This window comes from Halictus rubicundus, chromosome 6, assembly GCF_050948215.1.
Source record: "Halictus rubicundus isolate RS-2024b chromosome 6, iyHalRubi1_principal, whole genome shotgun sequence".
NCBI lineage: Eukaryota > Metazoa > Arthropoda > Insecta > Hymenoptera > Halictidae > Halictus > Halictus rubicundus.
The window spans coordinates 7488363-7509644 of NC_135154.1; the positions used below are offsets into that span (position 1 = coordinate 7488363).

At 45.2% G+C, this 21282-nt stretch overlaps 2 protein-coding genes across 5 annotated transcripts in view; one reads left to right on the forward strand and one right to left on the reverse strand.

Annotated features, from left to right (window-relative positions):
• The window catches only part of LOC143355149 (band 4.1-like protein 4A), a 76621-nt gene extending 61690 nt beyond the window's left edge, over positions 1 to 14931 (reverse strand). The window contains exons 1-2 of one of the 4 annotated variants that reach the window (XM_076789717.1): positions 14814 to 14931; positions 3243 to 3436 (exon numbers count right to left, since the gene is read on the reverse strand). In XM_076789717.1, coding sequence (XP_076645832.1) covers positions 3243 to 3356 — 114 coding nt within the window. In that variant the 5' untranslated portion in view covers positions 3357 to 3436; positions 14814 to 14931. Of the gene's footprint in view, positions 1 to 3242; positions 3437 to 11876; positions 12044 to 14813 lie in introns of those variants that run through there. The other 3 variants (XM_076789719.1, XM_076789718.1, XM_076789716.1) reach the window with 3 other exon arrangements.
• Positions 14932 to 15491: 560 nt separating this feature from the next.
• Glu (structural maintenance of chromosomes 4-like protein gluon) lies at positions 15492 to 21166 on the forward strand. The gene is made up of 9 exons (XM_076789722.1): positions 15492 to 15704; positions 15899 to 16185; positions 16313 to 16504; positions 16572 to 16748; positions 16868 to 17160; positions 17220 to 17499; positions 17588 to 18184; positions 18380 to 20541; positions 20786 to 21166. Exons 2-9 carry the CDS (start codon positions 15940 to 15942, stop codon positions 20919 to 20921), a joined length of 4083 nt encoding a protein of 1360 aa, XP_076645837.1. The 5' UTR covers positions 15492 to 15704; positions 15899 to 15939; the 3' UTR covers positions 20922 to 21166.
• The last annotated feature ends 116 nt before the right edge of the window (positions 21167 to 21282 follow it).

Below are 21282 nucleotides of genomic sequence, written 5' to 3' on the forward strand. Positions count from 1 at the left end.
CAGATAATCGATGCGGTACCCATATTCCTTGCCTATGAGCCTTTCCCGTTTCGTGTAGGTGCCTTTGTACAGTTGACAATGTGGACCGAAGGCTTCTCGATAATTCTTGTATACTTAATTTTGGATCAGCTTCCACTAGAGATTTTAGGGTGTCTGGTGACCAACGTTGACACTTGTTGACCTTCAATACATCTCCGTTGCATTAAATCCCGCATGAAAATGAAAACGGTACGGACGCCGCCATTTTATTACAAACGCCGCTGTTTTACCGAAAACTGTAAAAGAACACGTGTTTCCACTTCATCGATCGGTACAGAACTAAAGGCAAAACAAATTCTTTGCAACTAATTGATTACTTATGGGTGCCCCTAATAGTTGTGGAAGTAACTGGACGATATCCTAAGCCGAAACGCAAAGATTATACTAAATAATGCTCCCACGCATCCTCTGGTCGACTTTGCGACGCGATCGAATACCAGCAACGGTCGTTTTGATCCCGTGCGTTTCATATGGAAAAAAATTCTTGAAACAGTGGAAGCAGCGATTGAAAGCAGCTCGCGCGAGCAGTATCAGTTTCGAAATCGCTGTCAGACACCGCGGAAATTGGCGGGGCGCGCGCATATCCGCTCGAGAGACGTTCGTTTGAATGACAAAGCCGCGAATCGCAAAGAGACACTCGTTCCGCGGGATTAGCCATGAATATTTAGCCCGGCCGGGGAAATCACCGGGGAGGTTTGCGGGGCTTTCACGAGAGCAACCGTTCACGGACGTCAATAGACTTGGGAGCATCTCGACGCGACGTTCTCGACCTGGCCCTGCGATATCTCGATGGCAATTAAGCCGCATCTCGTGGTGCGTCGTTAAATCATAAACCATCGTCGGCCAATAAATTCGAGGGGAGGGAGCTCTCCCCGGGCTCTCCCACGCGCCAAATGCCCGTTAATTTGCCACCGAATAAAACGGCCCGCGGCTGTGTAGATCCTGCGGTCGGTCTCCGCCGATCCATCGATCGAACCGGCGCGCCGCGCCGCCAAGGCGAACGGAAAAGAATCGATCCTAATTGCCCATTGGAATATCAACGCGATTTCCTCGACGTAGATCTCTCCCCCTAATTGCGAGAACCGCCGAGGGTCGTCTTGAAAAAATTACTGGATCCTCGAGACGCGTTCCTCGAAGAACCCAGCCTGCCCCGGTGCTTGTAAATATTCCCGTCTCTTGGCAAAACACAGTGGTGCCGAGATTATCCGAAGTCTTTAGTATACCGCCGCGCTCCAAATGTAAATATCCCGATCGAGGAGGATCCAAGCGTAACGCTATTGGTTACACAAATCGATGGAAATCGGCACTGTAACTGAGTAAGCGATTGTTCTATAATCGAGAGATTCTACTCTCGGATCAAGAAGATCCTCGAAGTGCTGCGTTTCGTTTCGTCGGAATTAATTCAGGAGGATTTTATTTTCGAGCGATTCGGCTGGTCGCCTCGACGGCAATTAGGCTCGGTGATTTCCGATTTTCCGTGGCCGGTGGTCGCACGATCGTCGGGGCCTTGTTCTCGGTGTTGTATGCAGTATGCGCGCGATACCGCACGGACACGGCTGGGCAGACCGAGTCGAGCCGAGCCGAGCCGAGCCGAGCGTTTTCAGCATGACGCGGACGACCGACCGCGACGGTGAAACGTGCAATACCGCGCCCAAAGACCGTACATTAACGGGGGCCTGTTCTTGCCTCGCCGGAACGTTATAGTAGGTCGCGGCATTAAATTTCGGACGATGATTTGTGCGAGAAATTGGTCGCGGTGCTGCAGGCCGGCGCGGGCGTGTTTCGCGCGCGCAATTGCCGCACGCTCGCGTCGCGACAATGAAATATGCAATACGTAAAGGGAAGTGTTTTATGGCTGGACCGCAACGGGGCTCAAGCTCGCTCGGGGATCCTCGATTTTTACGAAAGTCCCGAGCCGCTGGCCTTGGCAGTCTAGAGGATAATCGCTAGCACCATTTTTCCCCCTTGCCTCTTTTATCATCGTTCCTTCCAAGTTTCACCGATCGATTCCCCTAATCGTTCCGGGGACCGGCAACTCGGCTAATTAATTGCTGCGGGTGCCACTGTTATTTTTATCGGTGCACTGTCTCGGACGAACTCGATAGAAAGCTGAGCCAGTTTTGCAGCTGTTTCATAGTCGACGACTATGCTATCCAGATTTTATGCACATACGATAAAAATATGTCGGCGAATTTAAGAACATCTATACATATTGTTTTCAACTTACTGAAATGATTAAAGGATGAAAGAAGTTTCCGAATGACTCCCGTGACTTGTAATTGACCAAGAAAGTATTTATTTCGCATAAAGATCCGCAGTCTAATGCTGACTTACGTTTTCGAAAGTGTCGCGCTCGTATCGAACGTGCAGACAATTACGAAGACGCGGGCGCAGTATCCGCGGGCAAAAGCAATTAACATGACGCTCATTATGCGACGCGTCTGCGCGAAATTGCCCCGTGAACCGATAATCATTCTAAAATAGACGAGCGTCGCCCACTTTTGGTAATGGAGGTCTTAAGTGCTGTGTAAAGTACGGGACCGTGGTTTGCCATTTTTTCAGAGTACGCGCACCGTGCAACATAAATACTTCGATTCGAATAAAATTTTAATTATCGCGACACTCGTCGAGCAATTATTAACAATTTAGAAAGACTGGTTCGAATTGCCGGAAGGAAACCGATCCGTTTTCGCTTGTCCTTTGTTCGAGAGCGACTTGGGGTTTTCGCGAGCGACCTAGCAACAAGCGCGCAGAAATTTCGTACGCCCACGCGTAGGCCTTTTCTGGCAATAGAAATCAAGGATATAAAAGGTGGGCAGGGACTGTGGGCGAGCTCATCGTGTCGCCTGGTGCGTTCTCGTTCGCTAACAATAATTTTACGGTCGATAAAAGTCCCGAATAATTTCTCTGACAATAACCGATGACTTGAAACAGTTCGCGCTAACGCTGGACGCGCGTTCGCTCGTTAAAATTTCTACGGTTCGATTCGAACGATAATCGGCGAACGCGATTTTACTGCCCCGCATTAGTCGTACGTGGGTGAGGCCAAATTTTCACGTTCGCGGGGAGCATGGTTCAAATAAATCTCCCAGTTCCGTCGAAATAAATTGCTGCGAACTTTCCGGCGAGTTTACACACGGTCCCGAAAGTTTGGCCGTTCGAGGGGGGGGGGGGGGGAGGAAGGGAACTTGATCGAAACTCACCAAGACGTCCTGCAGCAGCTCGTGCTCGTCGAGAAGTATCACCTTGCAGTGAAGAAGACGGGGCCTACGGCTTCCGGCTGGCCGAAGTCCAGGGCAGAGCCACTCCACCACCATCTCTTCCTTCGGCAGCCCTCGTTTCCCTTGTGATTCCTTCCTAGTTTTACTCGTTCATCCGCTCGTCGGTTTCGGTCATCCTGAAAGACGAGGACCACGCTGTAATCCGATCAAAACTGTCAACCTGCTTGTCCGTGCGCGCCGACTCGAGCCACATCAACATTCTAAAAACCGATCCACCAACGGCCGTCAATTTATGATTCCGTAACTCGCATTGCTGCGAAGCGTGTTCCCGTTTCTCGATGAAAAACCATAATATTGGACCCCTTGTAATAATAGACCCTTCTTTCATTCCTAAATAAAAACCCACGTCGGAGTAACTGCAAGTAATTTGTCCCGGAGTTGTACATACAATTTTATTCCGATATAAGACGACGCTTTTGACTCCGAAATAAGAAAATATCCCCTGCTTCTTCTTTACAAAGTTTGCGTTTGGAAGCGCCGTGCTCAAATTTCCCGGTGGAATAGAATCAAAATGGAGATTGTTCCTCGCCTGTTTCGGATGTGAAGGTGATAAAACAATGCTCTGGACGCGTCTTGTATTAACCCTTAACGCTCCAAGTGTGTAATCAATATTGTAATCAAAATTATATTACTTCTGAGATGAATGAAGCATGATGAGAATAAGTCGGAGTTGCCGGTCGATATTCACAATTAAAGGTCGGAGCGTTAAGGGTTAAACGGATTTAGTAACAAGTATTTAGTCCGCTACGCTCGACTAGAAACCGGTGCCAGAGCGATCGGGAAGAATGGTCGAAGCGGGTGTCGGAATTTGCGATTCCGAAATGAAATTGAATTCCCGATAACCAAATCCGAAACTCTCGGCTGGTTTATCGCGTGTTTGCGCAGTTCGGTAGAGTTTCGGCGTCGCGAGTCGAGGCGAGCCGAAGCGGCCGGAAGCCCATTGTCCGTCGAACGACTCGCTAGATGAATGGAACGGAGAACTAGAAATGCCTGGACAGTTCCTCGAACCCGGCCGCGCGTTTATGGGTCTAAACGAAACCAATTAAAACGGTTCCCGAGAATCGGCGAGCAAACGTCCGAATTAAATATAATGCCATTCAGTGGACCTGAATCACGCGGAGTTCCGCGCGAGGCAATAGAATAATGAAACATTGACGGATCGCAGAACGAGCTTCACGAACAAGACGATTGAAAGAGAGAGAGAGAGAGAGAGAGAGAGAGAGAGAGAGAGAGTCGAGCCGATTCGATTCGATTCGATCGAAGAGAGCCGTGGAGCCGAAAAGAAGACTGGTTCGTTAATCAGTCAGCGGGAGGATACCGAGTACGATCCGATCGTTAATCAGACGGATATCTATCGTGTGTTCCACGGGATCCGCGAACGGGACACGTTTCTGCGACTAATAGAGTCGACTCTCTATAAGAAGAGGAGCAACAAGAAGAGGAGGAGGACGGCCGGGAGGATCGAGGGGAAAGGCGGACACGAAACCGAGGCGAATTATCTAGATCTCTCGTGGACTGCCGTCCAAGAACACGCGTAGAAGAATGGGACGACCGGCTCCGAGCAATTGATTTCGTGATTTATGATATCTGACCGAGACGGGCCGGCTTGCCGTCGCTTTTTAATCGTAACCTAATTCACCGGGCAACTTTCGAATTACTTTTGATGCCGCGCAAAACTACCTCTCCATCGTTCAACGGATCCCATCAATTTTTTCGTTTACACCCCTCGCGATCCTCCAGAGAACAATGATTTTGTTAACCAAAGAAAATGTCCGATGGTGAATCGTACCATTTTTTACTTATTTTGTAACATTTATTACGGTAGCAATTTTGAGCGTTGACACGAAGGTTGAAGGGCGCGACGGTCCCGATTAAAGAAACGATGACGCGAGCAGAGTGGAACGAGGGAACAAGTGGACGAACAATAAATAGTTTGTCCGAGTGTGCAGGGAGCTAGCTGACGCGTCGCCGTGTCGTTACAAAATTAAGATGTATGCGCTAAACTCGGCCAATTACCCCCGTAAATTCCCACCGTTTACAAGCTCCGAAATTCCACGGGCCATCGACGCGTTTGTTTCGGGGCGCTGCGCTGGTATCAGGGCAAATTTATGCACGCCCCTATCCGCGCATAATTGCCGCACTATGAGCATTATTTACATAACGAGTTTCAGGGAACAGACGCACAATCGACACCGCGAAATCTGAGCGCGCGGGGCCGCGCCTCGGTTAATTTCCTCTTTAAGACACACGGTGGATATCTCTCTCCCTCTAGAGAAAGAGAGAGACAGAGAGAATGAGAGAGCCGAGGAGGAAGAGAACGAGGATAAACACGGCGTAACAGGCATAAACGTGATTTTCACGGCGGCTCCCGTGGCTCGTTACGTTTCGCGAAACGAACGCGAACCGGATCTGCGAGGAAGCGAGAGCGCGCGCGCGCTCGAGGAAGGGCCGTGGATCATCCAAGACGGCGATTTTTATGATCGAGCTCCGGCGAGAGGACAGGTTCGACCCGTTTCGGAGGATTCGCTAATCGGAGTCGGAAATTTATTTCCAACGCCTCGAGCCTCGACACCTTTAGCTTCCCGCTCGCTCGCTCGTGGATACGCCCGGCTGAAAAATCGTAAACAGCTCCTCGCCGCTCTCGGCCGGTGTGTACCGTTAGCTCATAGTTCCATAGCGAACCAACCAACGACGTCTCGAACACGACGGCCTGTGTCTGTTCGACGTATGCTAGTAGGCTCCGACGTTCCTCGTCACACGGCTGACGATCTTCGTGCACGCGTGCACTGCCGCCGCGCCGCGCCGCGCCGCGCCGGCTACGCCACTTAAAATGCCTTCTCCTCGGAGGCACGCACCGTGCCGATCCACGCAAAAACTGATTATACGAGGAAACTCGCAGCGGACGAAATCGATATGTATTGCAGGATCAGTTTAACAAGTTCAGCCTGACGAACAGCTGCACGGGTTTCTAGGAGCGCGGCCGCTGAAACGGTGATTACGAGCCGCGGTTCTCGCGAATGCCGCGACAGATGCGCGAAGAGCTTCCACAGCACGCGCGCGAACGCTAATCGATTTTAATTTCTGTAATATCACGTGCGAGAACACCGGGCCTTGGAATTCGCATAGGCACGCCCGGCGCGATTCAACTAACGGTCCGGGGAATCGTGAAATCGATCTTCTTTCCAACGCTCGAGGGGAGTGTAACTTTATGATATTCTTCCGGGCGAACGGTAACTGTCCCGGTGAAGCAAAAAAGTTCCCCGAGAAGAGTAACTCCTCGTGTACCACACAAAAAACATTCGACTTTACCAAGTTCAACATTTACCGAGATAAAAATTATTCTCGCCAACAGGCCTGTACAAATTTTCGGTTCTTCAAGACCGTAACGAGTCAGACTCGCGACGAAGATTTCGAATAGGATCGACTGAATGTTATTAATTCCCTTGATAGCCAAATGAACGTAAACTACCCTGTTTTAATGACCCGTTTTAGGCGAAACAAGTCGAGGCGCTACACACCCCCGGCAAAAGCAACCGGCCAGGCCAAGGCCAAGGCCACCCACCGTCGTCGCGCGCAAATTGTAAATTATTATTGCTCCTCGATTATTCCTACGGTATCGCGTTTCGCGTGATCCGCGTTATCGCGAGATATTTATAACGCGTCGCCGTTTGTGTGCCGGCGATGGTGATGCACGGCCGAACGAAGAAACGCTGATTAAAAGGCAAAGGTAGCGGGCGTACGGTACACCGAGGAGGATCCAGCCGGTGGATTGATAAATGCATCGTTAATATAGGCGAGAACGTTCAGGATCTCTTTTCCGTTCGCCGGGAATTCAAACACTTCGACGACGACCAGACTGTCTTTCTCACCGCGAGATTTTACAAAATTATGCGTTGCTGAAATTCGTCTAGGAAACGATAAACTGCAGAGGAGTCCTAACCATTGCAGCCGTAAAATATTAGGGGGACCCATAAGTAATCAATTATTTTGAAATCTAAAACAAACTTTGTAGTAAATTCAAGTTATTATACAATCTCCATCATTATCAAGGACAATTTGCCATCTTTCCTGCAATTTTTCCATCCCCCTCTCATAGAAATCCAGGGTTCGTCAAGCAAAATATGACTCGAGGTGCCTCCTAACATCTTCTATAGAATGTTTTATTTCTTAAATAATGATCCAGAGATCTGAAAAGATCAGAGCTGTATGGGGCCGGGCATTGTCAATTTGCAGTATTACATCTTTTCTGTGGACTAAAGATGCCCTCTTTTCAATAGCTCTGGATACAGCCCTTGTAATTGCTGACAATACAACTAGTAACCGTTTCTACAGGTTTCAACAACTCAAAGTGAATTATGCCACGACAGTCCCACCAAATGAACAATAACACCTTTCCAAGTGATAAGCTAGGTTTAGGGGTTGATATTGCGGTTTGATTTGCAGAAAGCCATTGCTTGGGACGCTTTGTGTTATCACAAAGAATCCATTTTTCATCTCCGGTAACGATTCTGCTAAGAAATGGATCTCTACGAAATCTGGATAGCAATGAAGTGCAAATTGATCGACGAATATTGGTCTCAATATTATAGTTGACATATATTTGTATAGTTGACCATGTGGACAGGCTTCTCGATAATTCTTGTATACTTAATTTTGGATCAGTTTCCGCTAGAGATTTTAGGGTGTTATTATCAAATTCAACTGGTCGTCCACTTCGAGGCCTGTCAGAGAGATCATAATCACCAGGACCAAACCTTCTGAACCGACGCACAGTGGGCAATTTGGACAAAATCGGATTCAAAATCAAGGAACTTTCGATAGGAATGAGGTAGAGCGATGAAATTTTTTTTAAATGAAAGCTGCAACTTTGTAGGATATGGGGAAAATAGAGAGGTTGTGGTACGAATGTTTTTTAACCTCGAAAATTTTAGTTTTTCCAATACCACGCGCGGAAAAAAATTTTTTTTAACATGCTATGCATCATTTCCCATAGATTTTTTCACGCTGTTTTCAAATCTGGTCTCAAAATTTGTCTACGACCTCAGGATTTTGCAAAAAATAGATTTTTGTGACAAAAACTAATGAAGTCATTTTTTCGTTGAAATGATTGGATGGTAATAATCTCCCTATTTTTCCCATATTCTACAAAGTTTCAGCTTTAATTTAAAAAACATTTTATCGCTCTACCTCATTTCTATCGAAAGTTCCTTGATATTGAATCCGATTTTGTCCAAATTGTCCAATGTGCGACGTTGACACTTGTTGGCCTTCAATACATCTCCATAAATATCGCAAATTTTCTTTGTTGTTACCGTTGCATTGAAAACGTATGCAATGACGAATTTGATCCTCGGAAATTATACTTTTTAGAATATTTTGAACGCAGGCTGTTTTACCGAAAACTGTAAAAGAATACGTGTTTCCTCTTCAACGATCGGTACAGAACCAAAGGCAGAACAAATTCTTTGCAAATAATTGATTACTAATGGGTACCCCTAATAATTGCAAGCGGTTAACGCGTTAAACAACAGAACCTCGACGAACGCTAGAATCGAATATCGCGCTTTCGCGAAACGAACGACCGATTCGATCGCAATAAGCAGAAAATGACGGAGGAGAAACTCTAGACGATTGCGCAGCCTAATAACCGATCGACTGAGGCGCTCTCGTAACGATTGCCAACGATACTTTGAATTGCGATTAACGATCGGCTCGCGCCGACGCCACTCCGATTCTTTGAGAACGCTGCTCGTCGAGTTTCTCTCGGGGGATTTCAGCGGCTCGCGATGAAAACCTCGCGTCGCGCTCGTCCCTTTATTTCCCAAAGTTCCCCGCGTCTCGGATAAGAGACTTAAGCCTGGTAGGAGGACAGGCCCGAGGAGCCGGACCCAAATAAAAATCGCGTATAAACGTTGGCCGGCGCATCGCGCAATATATCAGCCCTGAAAAGAATGTCCCTACGCTCGACGAATCGCTAAGAAAATTAATGGCTCGCGGTTTGCATTCCCGAGGGAAGCTTTGAATACCGAAGCCACTTCGGAGTAGCCTTCCAGGTTCTGGCAGCGGACGAGTCACCAGGCGGCTACCGGTGATCCTCGGTGTGTCCCTCTCCCCGCCGATCGTCGCGGTTTTGTCAACGTGTTCACGTTTTATTCATTAGCCGACCGGCTCGCCGCTGTCACGCTACCCGATGAATTATTTTATTCGATTGCAGACCGGCCGGCCGCTCGTGTACGCGCGTACTCGCCCTCGAAACCGATAAACAACCGAAACCTCCGCGGACACGTACGTCGAAATTTTAGGACACGTCGAGTCATCATCGATTCTACGATCTTGCGAAAAGTCTCCCGACTACTGGAAGCATCGCAATCGCTTTCGCGGCATTTCCAATTTCCAAAATAAATGTCTACTTCGCTCCAGTTACTCGCAATTCCGGTAGAACATTTTTATTTTTGCGTAAACGCCAGCTGTCTGATCATCGCAGAAGGACAGACTATTAGCCCTCTGCACTCGAAGCTACTTTAACTCCGAAACGAAACAATTCTTCCGACCTAGAATGTTTCCCTTCTATATACATTTTGTTTTTCATTTTATACAAACGAAAATGGTGCAATGTTACAAACTAATTTAATAACGTCAAAAATATTTTGAATAATAATACAGCAATTTTTAGCGGCACCTTACAGTCGCCGTTCGAGCGCTAAGGGTTAGACGAAACGTGTTTCCAGAATTTCAAGATAACTAGGAATGATATCAAAAAGTACACTTTGCAGCATGATTTTGATTGCTACGACAGCGATTACTCGGTTCCAAATATTTTCAAAGGAAACGGCTTCGATCGCGGAACAAGAATGCGAGGAGCCTCGGGAACGCGATTCCGCCGGTATTCGTCGCAATTGAACCCAGATCTCGGTAGAGTTTTCGAAGAAGAGAAACGAGACGTGTGGCCAGCTTTTATCGCGATTGACTTTCGCGAACGCGGTTGATAGAAAAATCAGGGTCACGTGTCGCCGGTTGTCTATCCTTTTCTCGCGACTGGAGGCGTAATACTTTCCCGTCACGTACGGGCACGTTTTCAAGGGATAGACACCCGTCACAAGTCGCCGGCAGAAGGTCAAGACATCCAAGTACACCTTTTGTCCTCGTGTCGCTTTTAAAAATGTTCTGTTCAATGTGCCGAACTGACGAGAGTGCCATTGAACTCGAAGAGGCCGCGAAAGCAGACGGCACACGGCACACGGCACACGGTTCTCGGCTCGATGCATCACCGGGGAACAGGTTTCGAATACAGAATCCCTGAATCTGTCCCGGGATAATAGAAACCGACGGAGCTTACCGAATTGCCATGGTTAACCCGTGTCGCGGAATTAATTGCGGAGGGCCGTGCCTCTATCAATTAACGCGACCGTTTTGCTATTCGACCATGACTGTGACTCGGGCCCGAAGGCCGCCGCGAGCCACTCCAACAAAAGATTTCGGATCGAGAGAAGAGGCTCGGACGTTGTCTACGAGTGCTTCCGATTGCTTCTTTTGCCTCCGATGACTCGACACGTTCCATCCTCGCGCGCGAACGAAGCGTTTTCGAGCCGGGTCTTTAATTCTTATCGAAATCGGCGCATCGCGAAAATGCAAATATCGACGACGAATGAAAATATCGGCCGGATTCGTTCTCCCGTTTACGTTCCAGCTTTTTATCGTCGACCGCCCGAGCAACGATAGCCACGGTTGCGGAAAAACCGGTGAATTTTTGCCGAGTTATCGCGCTCGAAGATAAGCGTCGAATCGCAGAAATCCCGAAGCTGGCGCGGAGAGCATTCCGGGAGGTGTTGTTTAATTAACCGATTTCGCGCGGCTCGTATTTCACGGACGAATTCACCGTGGGGCCCGCGGTTTCTCTCATTTTGTTCGCCTTTCCGGCTTCGAATCGCGGAAAATGCAACGCGTCTGCATCGCATCGCGACATTCGACCGGCGGTCGTTTTATTCGCGTGCTATCCGCGGAAAGAAGCGGCTGCCGCGGCGCACAGCTCCGTAATTGGTGCTTACGGCTAACAGCCCATTGTCTACCGTAAAGAAGCGGGGAAAAACGTTTCATTTATCCGGGAGGTTTTCAGAAGCACCGTCGCATCGGAGGAAAACACGACGTCGACGACGAGTCCCGGGACACGATACGGAGCGCGTTCTCGGCCCACGTTTTCAAGCGTTCGTCGATCGGCGAGGAGCGAGGCGGCATCGAGCTGTACCGACGATAAATTTTGCCCGTTCCGCGGGGAAACAAAGGGACACGACGTAACGCCACGAAACGCGACGGTAACGCGTTCATGAATAAAACAATTCGTCGCTGCGCCGCGTAACGAAATATGAACGAAGCCGGGAGGGGAAACCTTGACTCGAACGCCGAACACTGTCTACCAACAGCTATGTATATCCGGATACTGTCACTGAAACTCTTCGAAATCCTAATCGACGATTCTATCTGGTTGCTTTTCGGATGGCGATCAACAGTGTCGGAGCGAAACAAAAGGAGGCGGTGTATAAACGGGTATGAACTACGAACCTCGTCGGCGATGCTCAGATCCAGGATCGAAGGGTCGGTGTCGGCGTGTCGATCGGTAAAGCACGTCTCACTGGAAGGGTCATCACACTTCCGGTACCGGCCGGCGGATCCACAGAAATCCCGGGGTTTCGACGAACGCGCGCACGACGAGAATCACGGGCCGAGCGGAATGCAACCCCGGTGTGTGCACACTGGCGAGAACAAAACAGAGAGGAGCAGCAGCAGCAGCAGCAGCAGCAGCAGCCGCAGGAGCGGGAAGAGGAGGAAGAAGAGGAGAAGGAGTAGCAGAAGAGAGTGCGTATACGCGACGACGTGTATCCCGAGTCCCGACGTGTGTTCCCGTTCGCTCACTGGACGCGGAAGAAGGAACGTCGACGGCAGCAGCGGCTGGTAGGACGGCGATCCGTGCACTGTGACATGTCAGGTGGTGATTTTGGTCTGGCGGGCGAACGCGACAGGAACGAACGAACGAACGAACGGAGGCTCGCGTCGCTCCGCCTCGCCTCGCCTCGCCTCGCCACGACTCGCCTCGCTTCGGCTCGCCGCGACTTGAACTGACCGCGCAGGCAGAGCCAGCAACAAGGAGGAAGGAAGTCGGGATCGGCGATCGATGACACCGCTGGATTAGACCGGAGGAGAGCGGAACGTGTCAGGAGGAGCAGAGCACAGCGGAGCGGAGCTGAGCGGAGCGGAACAGGGAACAGCAGGCGAAGAGGAGGACGTAGCCGGCGAACGAACAAGGAGAGAGCGAGGCACCGCACCGGATCAGGGCAGTGGCTTGGCTCGGATCAGACTGAACCGAGTCAACCGAAGGATCCAAGATATGCCTTTACCTTGCGCGCCTTCCTTTCCTTTACCTTTCCTTCGCCACGCGCTCCGTCTCCCTCCCGCGGACGCGCGTCCCGTGCTGTTCACTCTGTTAATCGTGATAGCGCGGACAGTGACGTACCTCGACCATCCGACCAGGCCCCGGGGGCCCCCTTCTTCCCTCGAGAACGGAGAACCCCCGAAACCATCGTCTCCGGCCGCGGGCCACGAAATTGCGCCCCGTCACGCAACCACCGAAAACATTTTCAACGCGATCTTCGCTCTGCTCGAGTTGTTCCGCGATTATCCCTAACTACCTCTCGTAGATTGCCCACCTCCCCGGACCCTCGCCTCGGCGTATCCCACCCCGTGGGACCGCGAGAACATCCTGAAGGGTTTTTCACGGGAAGCGTGTGGCTGTCTCGGTGAAGCGCTTTTTAACACAATGTGAAGCGAAACGAGCACGAGCTCCGACCCTTTAACCCTTCCGGCACCTGAAAAGTAGCCGTGTCTGCGACTTCTTTTTTTTTCCCCCGTTTCGTGAATCATCGTACACTGGTCGATGCTTGTGACGTGGAGTCGAACGATGTCCGAAAACGATTCTGGTCGATCGAAGGGTGTCCTTTGTCCCATAGACCGCAGGCTAAAACAATTTAAAGGCTAAGCGAGGCGATGAAAAGATAAACAAAATGAACTTGAAATTTTAGTAAAGCTTACCGCCTAGGAGCTGGCTCTTACGAACTCGAAGGAGCACACCGGTCGACCCTGCAACGAAATAACAATGCGAGAAATAATAGCGTTTCTATGGAATGTTCTGCGAGACGAGACGGATGGTTTTCGCGGGATGCCGCACGAATGACGCGCGTTTTCGCCACGGGGCGTTCCGAGCGAAAGATACGTGTCTGCGTGTAAGCGTAGCATAGCGAAGCGTCTGTCCCTCTCTCGACCGATGTTCACCTTCCTCCGTGGAGGACCTCGGCCTCGTGCCCACCATTCTTCCTAATACTTTGGTACACGCCAGGGAGAAAGAAGTCCGCGGCAAAAAGCTGTTGTCCCATAATGTCTGCGCAATCAACTCGACTTCCTAAAAATAAAGGGAACGCACGGCCAGGACCAAAAAGAGGGGGACACGACCGACGGCCTAGGCCCTTTTGAATCGGTGTTCGCTGAACGCCGTGTTAAGCCACTTTTCTGAATGACACGCAGCCTTGCGCGCCTCCGTTCCAAAGGGTTTTTTATTCGGGAGCTGCGAATCACACCGGCAGACACGGAGAAGCCGGGCTATTTATTTGCTTCGAGAAAAAGAAGTGAACCGACGCGAAAGCGTCCCATTTAAAACAGGTGTTGCGGGTGCATGTTTCCGCGAACCGCCGTGGCGCTTTCAAACGGCCCCCGGTAAACTTTTAAAAACCGTCCGGCCGATTCCGAGGGAATTGCGTTTTATTGGACCGTGCGCGAGAACGTTTAGCACCGTTCAAGTGTAGCCCTTGCAGCGTATGATTCCTTGGACCTGCATAGAAATTTCGTTAATTAATTGCGAATGGAGAAGAGCGACTTTCCTTTCTTCTTTTTTAATTTTCTATGGTATCTAAACTACATTCTTTTTAATGACCATAATTGTAACGTTGTAACATTAAGAATACAGCAGCGTGTATAAACACGGTTTTGAATATAATTCAGTCTTGCCTCGTTGTAAAATATCCTATTCTATGCGTAAAATGTAGACTTCTTTGTATATGTAACGTCAATGGCGCGTATTTACGCGTAGAAGCAATTGTTGCAATTTAATTTTGTGCTGTCATTGAAAAGAAATTCGAACGACAAGCAGATAAAGCCGCCACGGGCAGCGTTATAGTGGCGCCATCTATGGTGGCGGGTTTGCGAACTAACTTTCCCTATCTTTGTAATGCGTACGATAAGATAGCGCACGATAAGGACAGACAGAGATGCCTGTGCTACCTACTCTTTTGCGGGATTTCGAATTCCCTAGTACGTGCTAGGCAAATATGATGAGCAAGGAGGTATCCAACAAGGATAAACATTTGAAATTGTTACAGAGAGAGAGAGAACAGCAGACGATCGATTTCGCGAGAACTGGTAGAACAATTAGAAAATTAATAAACTACTTACCTCTCATCGTAAATGATTAATTTTCCGACTTTGAGGGCACAAAACGTGCAGTTTCACGATTAAACAACCTTCAACACATTCAACAATTTATTTTATACCTTCTCACGGCCCACGGTCACATAAAAAAATGAATTGGACTCACTGTGATACTCTTTTAGATTGTCAAAAGACATTTTTGAAGATAGCGGGGCGCCTCATCGGATCTCTCCGAGAGGGTAGGAAATCCGTAGATCGTCACCATTGCCACCATCCCCTTCTTCCCTAGATTCCCTCCTTACCCCATATAGTAACTGGTCTTCTATGCCTCGTGTGGTTTATCTACCAGTTTACACGTTTGGCCTTTGAAGGCGCCACGAATCAATAGCATCACTCAGTTCTGGTCCAGGCTAAAAAGTTGTTGCAGGTTCTCTTCCAGAACCAAAAAGTGGGGACCTTTGAGGGGACCAAAAAGCAGACTTTACCATTCTGTGTCACATCCTACCTTATCGGCCAGAACTAATAATGTGGAACTAATATTCTGCAATGGCGCTGTTGTTGATACAATGTGAAATGTCATATCGAGGTTACCATCTACGATAGTATTCCTACTCTTTGCCGTGACTGTGATGTATACTCTATGGTGAGGTTTACAAAATAAAATTTCAATGTGAGTGTAGTCTCTATGTTTATTTATGTAACACGTGTCTGATCGTTATATGCGTTACTTTCAATTTGAATCCGGGAAAGCGTCTTTTCATGGTTATTTACAATAAAACAAAGTGCGATTTCAGAACTACAATTTTCTAAGTATTTGCATTGGCAGTGCAACGATAAAAATTATTAGACTTAAGTCACGGTTTCACACTAAAAGTATTTCTAGGTGCTTTCTAGTGTATAAGTAGTTATTGTAAGGTAAGTTACAGAAACCCAGTGTTCTTAATTCAGTGTTTATATTTCTTGTACATTGTTTTACATAATGTGTTTTTGTCGTGAAAGAAATAAATTATACACGTTCAAGCAATGTGATATTTCTGTGAAATATTGACATTTGTCTAACCTCTAAGTAATAACTGTTGATTTGTTATATGTGCTTTTATTTGATCCAGATTCTGTAATGTGAAGAACATACCATACATTTGTCGTTGAAATGACTGGAACCAGTGAAGCTGATAAAAATAAAGATAGTAATGAAATGGAAGTTGATGAAGAAAATGCTGTTATAGATACCGATGACGAAGGTGGATTAAAAGTAGACGATGATATATACATTCCACCACCTATCAAAGCCGCTCATGAACTTGATGTTAATGGCCCTAGACTTATGATTAGTAAGATTGTTAATGTGAACTTTAAAAGTTATGGTGGCACTAAAACAATTGGCCCGTTTCATAAGGTATGTGGCAGAAATTTTTGTAAAAAGAACTACAAAGTATGTTAATTCTCAATTGCCAGCTAGAAAATGTATTCAAATAATGCCCAACTCTAGTACATATACATTAACTAAATTTTCTATTTTGTAGTGTTTTACAGCGATTGTCGGCCCAAATGGTAGTGGCAAAAGTAATGTCATAGATTCCATGTTATTTGTATTTGGATACAGAGCCAGTAAAATTCGGTCAAAGAAGCTATCAGTTTTAATACATAATTCCAGCGAAAATCAGAATATCAACAGCTGTACAGTATCTGTACATTTTCAACAAATCATTGACAAGGTATTCACTAGAACATTTTCTATTTAAATTACAACCAATTCTGAAATGTAAATACTTTTTGTTATAGCCTGGGGCAGATTATGATGTTGTTCCTAACAGTGAGTTTAGTATATCACGAACAGCATTTAAAGATAATTCTTCGCATTATGAACTTAATAGGAAAAGGGTGCAATTCAAGGAGATCGCAAAGCTTTTGAAGTCCCATGGTGTGGATTTAGATCATAACCGTTTCCTAATCTTACAAGTATGGAATGCATCATTATTTATATTATCAATGTTTTCTATTTTACCACTATACGAAAGTCTATATATGAAAGGGAATTTATTTGATTATAATTATTTTTCCTTGATCTATTATACTAGGGCGAGGTTGAGCAAATAGCAATGATGAAACCTAAAGGACAAAATGAACATGATACTGGTATGCTTGAGTTTTTGGAAGATATAATTGGGACAGTACGTTATAAGGAGCCATTAGAAAAATTATCAGAAAAGGTAGAAGCGCTGACAGAATATAGAGTTGAAAAGTTAAACCGTTTGAGAATTGTTGAGAAAGAGAAAGCAGCTCTGGAGGAACCGATGCAAGAAGCAGTGCAATATTTAGAAGTAGAAAACATGATAACACAGATACAACATCAACTTTATCATTATAAGAGGTACTTTCTTAATATTTATATACAATGATTTCATGAAATTATAAAATTCCTTTTTGTAGATTCGAAACAATGAAGGAATTAGAACAACAAGAAAATAAAGCTAACGAATTGGATACGGATATTGCAGATCTTGTAGATAAAATGAAAGAAGTTCATGATGAAAGAAGCAAGCAAAATAAAATAATCGAGGAGAAAAACAAGAAATGGGATAGCTTACAATTGAAAAAAGATGAAATTTCAACACAGTTTAATAATATTCGCAAACATGATGAATCGCTTCACGCGGAACTAGTAGAGACCAATAAACGTCGAAAAGCTAACATTGCAACATTAAAAACAGTAAGCTATGTTACTGTGCTATCTACAATGAAAATGTTGAAATACGTAGCGTGTAGATTATAATTAAATAATTGAATGTTATTTGTAGGAGAAAGCGAAATTAGAAGAACTTGGTAAAGTGCCTGAGAAAAACATGAAAACTATTCAGGAATGCGAGCAGCTTATTGAAACTAATGTAAAAAAGATAGAAGACGAGAAATCAGTACTGGAAAAGTTAATGGTTGGACTACACGAGAAAACGAAACCACTATTAAATGAACGTGCTGTACTTGAAAAAGAATTAATGTCTCTGAGGAACAACGTTGACGAAGCTCAAGCAGCTTTCAATATTGCTCAATCTGAATTTGAATTATATATTTCCGTAGAAGCAACAGAAAGAGAGAAACTAGAAAAGTTGCAAAATTCTCTAAAATTAACAGTAGACACTTTAGCAGAGAAAGAGCTACACTTGAAGAATTTACAAACAAAAATTTCGAGTACTCGGCACAATTTGACCCAAGCGCAACACGCATTAGAGAAACTAAAGCATAAAGAGATTGAAGAGACCACAAAATTGAAACGGATGAGAATTTCGTTTGAAGAACAAAAGTCTGCTATGCAAGCAAATCGATCAAGGAACAGAATTATAGACAGTTTAATGCGAGAAAAAATGGAAGGAAGAATTACTGGGATATTTGGAAGATTGGTAAGCAGACAAAAAATTATATTCTTTGTGTATGTTAATTTGATTTTTAAGATGTTTGACAATAAACACTAGCGGACATAAAATTCAAATAATCGATGTTTTAAAACAATTTATAATTTAGAATACACCAGACGACTGGTGCTCAATTTTTAAAGCTCGATAAATTTGTGATATTTAATTTTATTCCATATGTAGGGTGACCTCGGAGCTATAGACGGAAAATATGACGTTGCGATTTCAACAGCATGTGGCCCTTTGGACAACATTGTAGTAGACAAAGTGTCCACAGCGCAAGCATGCATATCATTTCTACGTCAAAATAATATAGGACGCGCTACGTTTATCCCTCTAGAGAAACAGCAACGTTTATTGGACAAATGCAGGCAGAAAATTCAAACACCTGAGAATGTACCGAGGCTGTTTGATCTTATACGCGTCGAAGATGAGAGGGTGCTGCCGGCGTTCTATTATGGGTTACATGATACATTAGTGGCAAATGATTTAGATCAAGCTACGCGTATTGCGTACGGCCACAGACGGTTCAGAGTTGTTACATTAAAGGGTGAATTGATTGAATTGTCGGGTACAATGAGTGGAGGTGGAAGAACAGTACTGAGAGGTAGAATGGGACAAAAGGTTATTAGAAACGAAATGTCTGCTGTTGACGTTGAAAACCTGCAAGTAAATTTGAACAAAGTACACGAAGAGTGTACTAAACTTAGAGCCGAATATCAATCTTTAGAAAATCAGATTCATAGACTAAGTGTAGATCTAAAAGATATGGTTGTTGAAGAAGAAAAACTGTGTATCGAAGTGAAAACATTGCAAGAACAAGAACCATCCTTACGACAGCATTTGAAAATTCAGGAGAAAAAGGTTGCAGAGTCCGTCGCGGATCCGAAAAGGGTCGAACAGCTCAAGAAAGTGATGGACAAAGCCGGAAAATCATTAGAGAAAGTGAAAGACAATTCAAATTCAGTTGAAAGCGAGGTGCAGCGTATTAATAGAAAAATAGACGAGATTTCAGGAAGTCGCGTAAAAGATCAGCAGAAGATTATAGCGAACCTCAACAAAACGATTGAAAAAGCCAAGGCAGAGATTTGCAAGTTGCAGGTTGCGATGAAAACGTCTGAGAGGAACTTGAAGAAGGTTGAACAGCGTATAGATAGTCTGGAAAACGACGTACAAACCTGTGAGCAAAGACTTCGCGATGTTCAGAAAGAGAAGCAGGAATTAGAGATACAAGCGAAACAGTGTTTGGAAGAACTCAATGGACTCAACGAAGCTCTTACGGAAAGAGACACAGCTATGGCATCCCTTAAGGAGGAGTTAGACGCTTTGCAGGCGCGGGAAAACAAAATGAAAGGAGTTAAAATCGATTTAGATCAAAGAATGAAAGAGTGTAAAAGCGGAATAAAAATATTGAAACAACAAATTCCAGATTTCACGCGAAAAATTTCTGAATTGAAGCTTCAAGCTATACCTGGCAAAGAGGTAGCGGAACTGAAAGAATTAACCGAAGATCAACTTCGCGAGCTCGATGAAAAAACGCTTTTGAATAACATGCAAAAAGTTAAAAAGAAATTACCGACCGACATTCCAAATATGCAGGTTATCGCAGACTATAAAGAAAAGGATGTAATATATTTGAAACGTGTAGCGGATTTGGAAAAAGTAACTGGGGAACGCGACAAAATGCGAGATATTTATGACACTGCGAGACGTCGTAGAATTCAAGAGTTTCTCGCTGGTTTTGCGATAATTACAAATAAGCTAAAAGAAATGTATCAAATGATAACATTGGGCGGCGATGCGGAATTGGAGTTGGTCGATTCCTTGGATCCTTTCAGCGAAGGGATTGCCTTTAGCGTCAGACCACCCAGGAAATCGTGGAAAAACATTTGTAACCTTAGCGGAGGTGAAAAGACCTTAAGCTCCTTAGCTCTTGTGTTCGCACTGCATCACTATAAACCAACTCCCCTCTACTTCATGGATGAAATCGACGCTGCTTTAGACTTTAAAAATGTGTCAATCGTTGGAAATTACATCAAGGAGAGAACGAAAAATGCGCAATTCATAATTATATCGCTGAGATCGAATATGTTTGAGCTAGCGGACTACCTCGTAGGCATTTATAAAACGTACAACTGCACGAAGAGCGTTAATGTCGATTTAAGGAAGTATTACGAAAAGAATGGCATTGCGCCACCAACGCAAGTTACGTCGAAAAACCTTTATTCCAGTCAAGTACAAACATTCACATTGCAAAGTCACCAGAAGGAGAAATCAGCAACACAAAATCTTAATAACTTGAGAACCCCAGAAAAAAATCAAGAGAACAGAGACAATGCACTTGAGTAAGTAGAGATAATTGCTATAAGATTCATATTGTTAGTTTCTGGACTAATTCCTTATTTTGTCAATCCACCTTAAAAGTGTCATTTAAATAGTGACTCATTCGAAGAATTTGAAATGAATTAGACACTCTGTTGATTTTCTTTGAAGTAGTACTTAGAAATTGATTTATAATACACATAGAAAGACAGAGTGAGGTATTTCAAAGCCGAAAAGACATGAAGTAAATTCTCCATTTCTTTTTAGTTCGCTCGGGTTAGGATTGTGCGCGACACCGCAGAAGAGCCCTTTGAAAACCCTACGATCTACCGAAAATGACGTATCAGACGCAGCCAATCAGGATACTGGTGTAACGCCATTAAAAAAGAAGCGACGGATATGAATATTCTACATAGTTTTATATTTGACAAAAAAAAAAAAATGTAAAATTACATTCAATGTAAAATTACATTCAACTACGTGAAAATAGAACTGTATAAAGGAATTTGAGATTTTCAATTATCTTTTATGAGAAGTAAGGAAATAAGTAATATTTTTATGTGAACTTTGCATATGTAAAAATGTTATATTGTAGATTTATATCTGTTTATACATTTATTATTAAATTCTAAGAAAATTCTAACACTATTTTCGTTCTATGTTTAATTGCTTCCAATCACACCTGCTTTTACCTACCTGGAGATATTCTAAGTCCCGAATTTATATATTTATATTGATTCTGTCGAGATAGATTTACACTATTT

Excerpts from the sequence above, each read along its gene's own strand:
- Glu (XM_076789722.1), top strand. The coding sequence starts at position 15,940 with ATGACTGGAACCAGTGAAGCTGATAAAAATAAAGATAGTAATGAAATG. Across the intron at positions 16,505-16,571 it reads TTCAACAAATCATTGACAAG|CCTGGGGCAGATTATGATGT; the intron begins GTATTCACTAGA and ends TTTTTGTTATAG. Across the intron at positions 20,542-20,785 it reads AACAGAGACAATGCACTTGA|TTCGCTCGGGTTAGGATTGT; the intron begins GTAAGTAGAGAT and ends ATTTCTTTTTAG.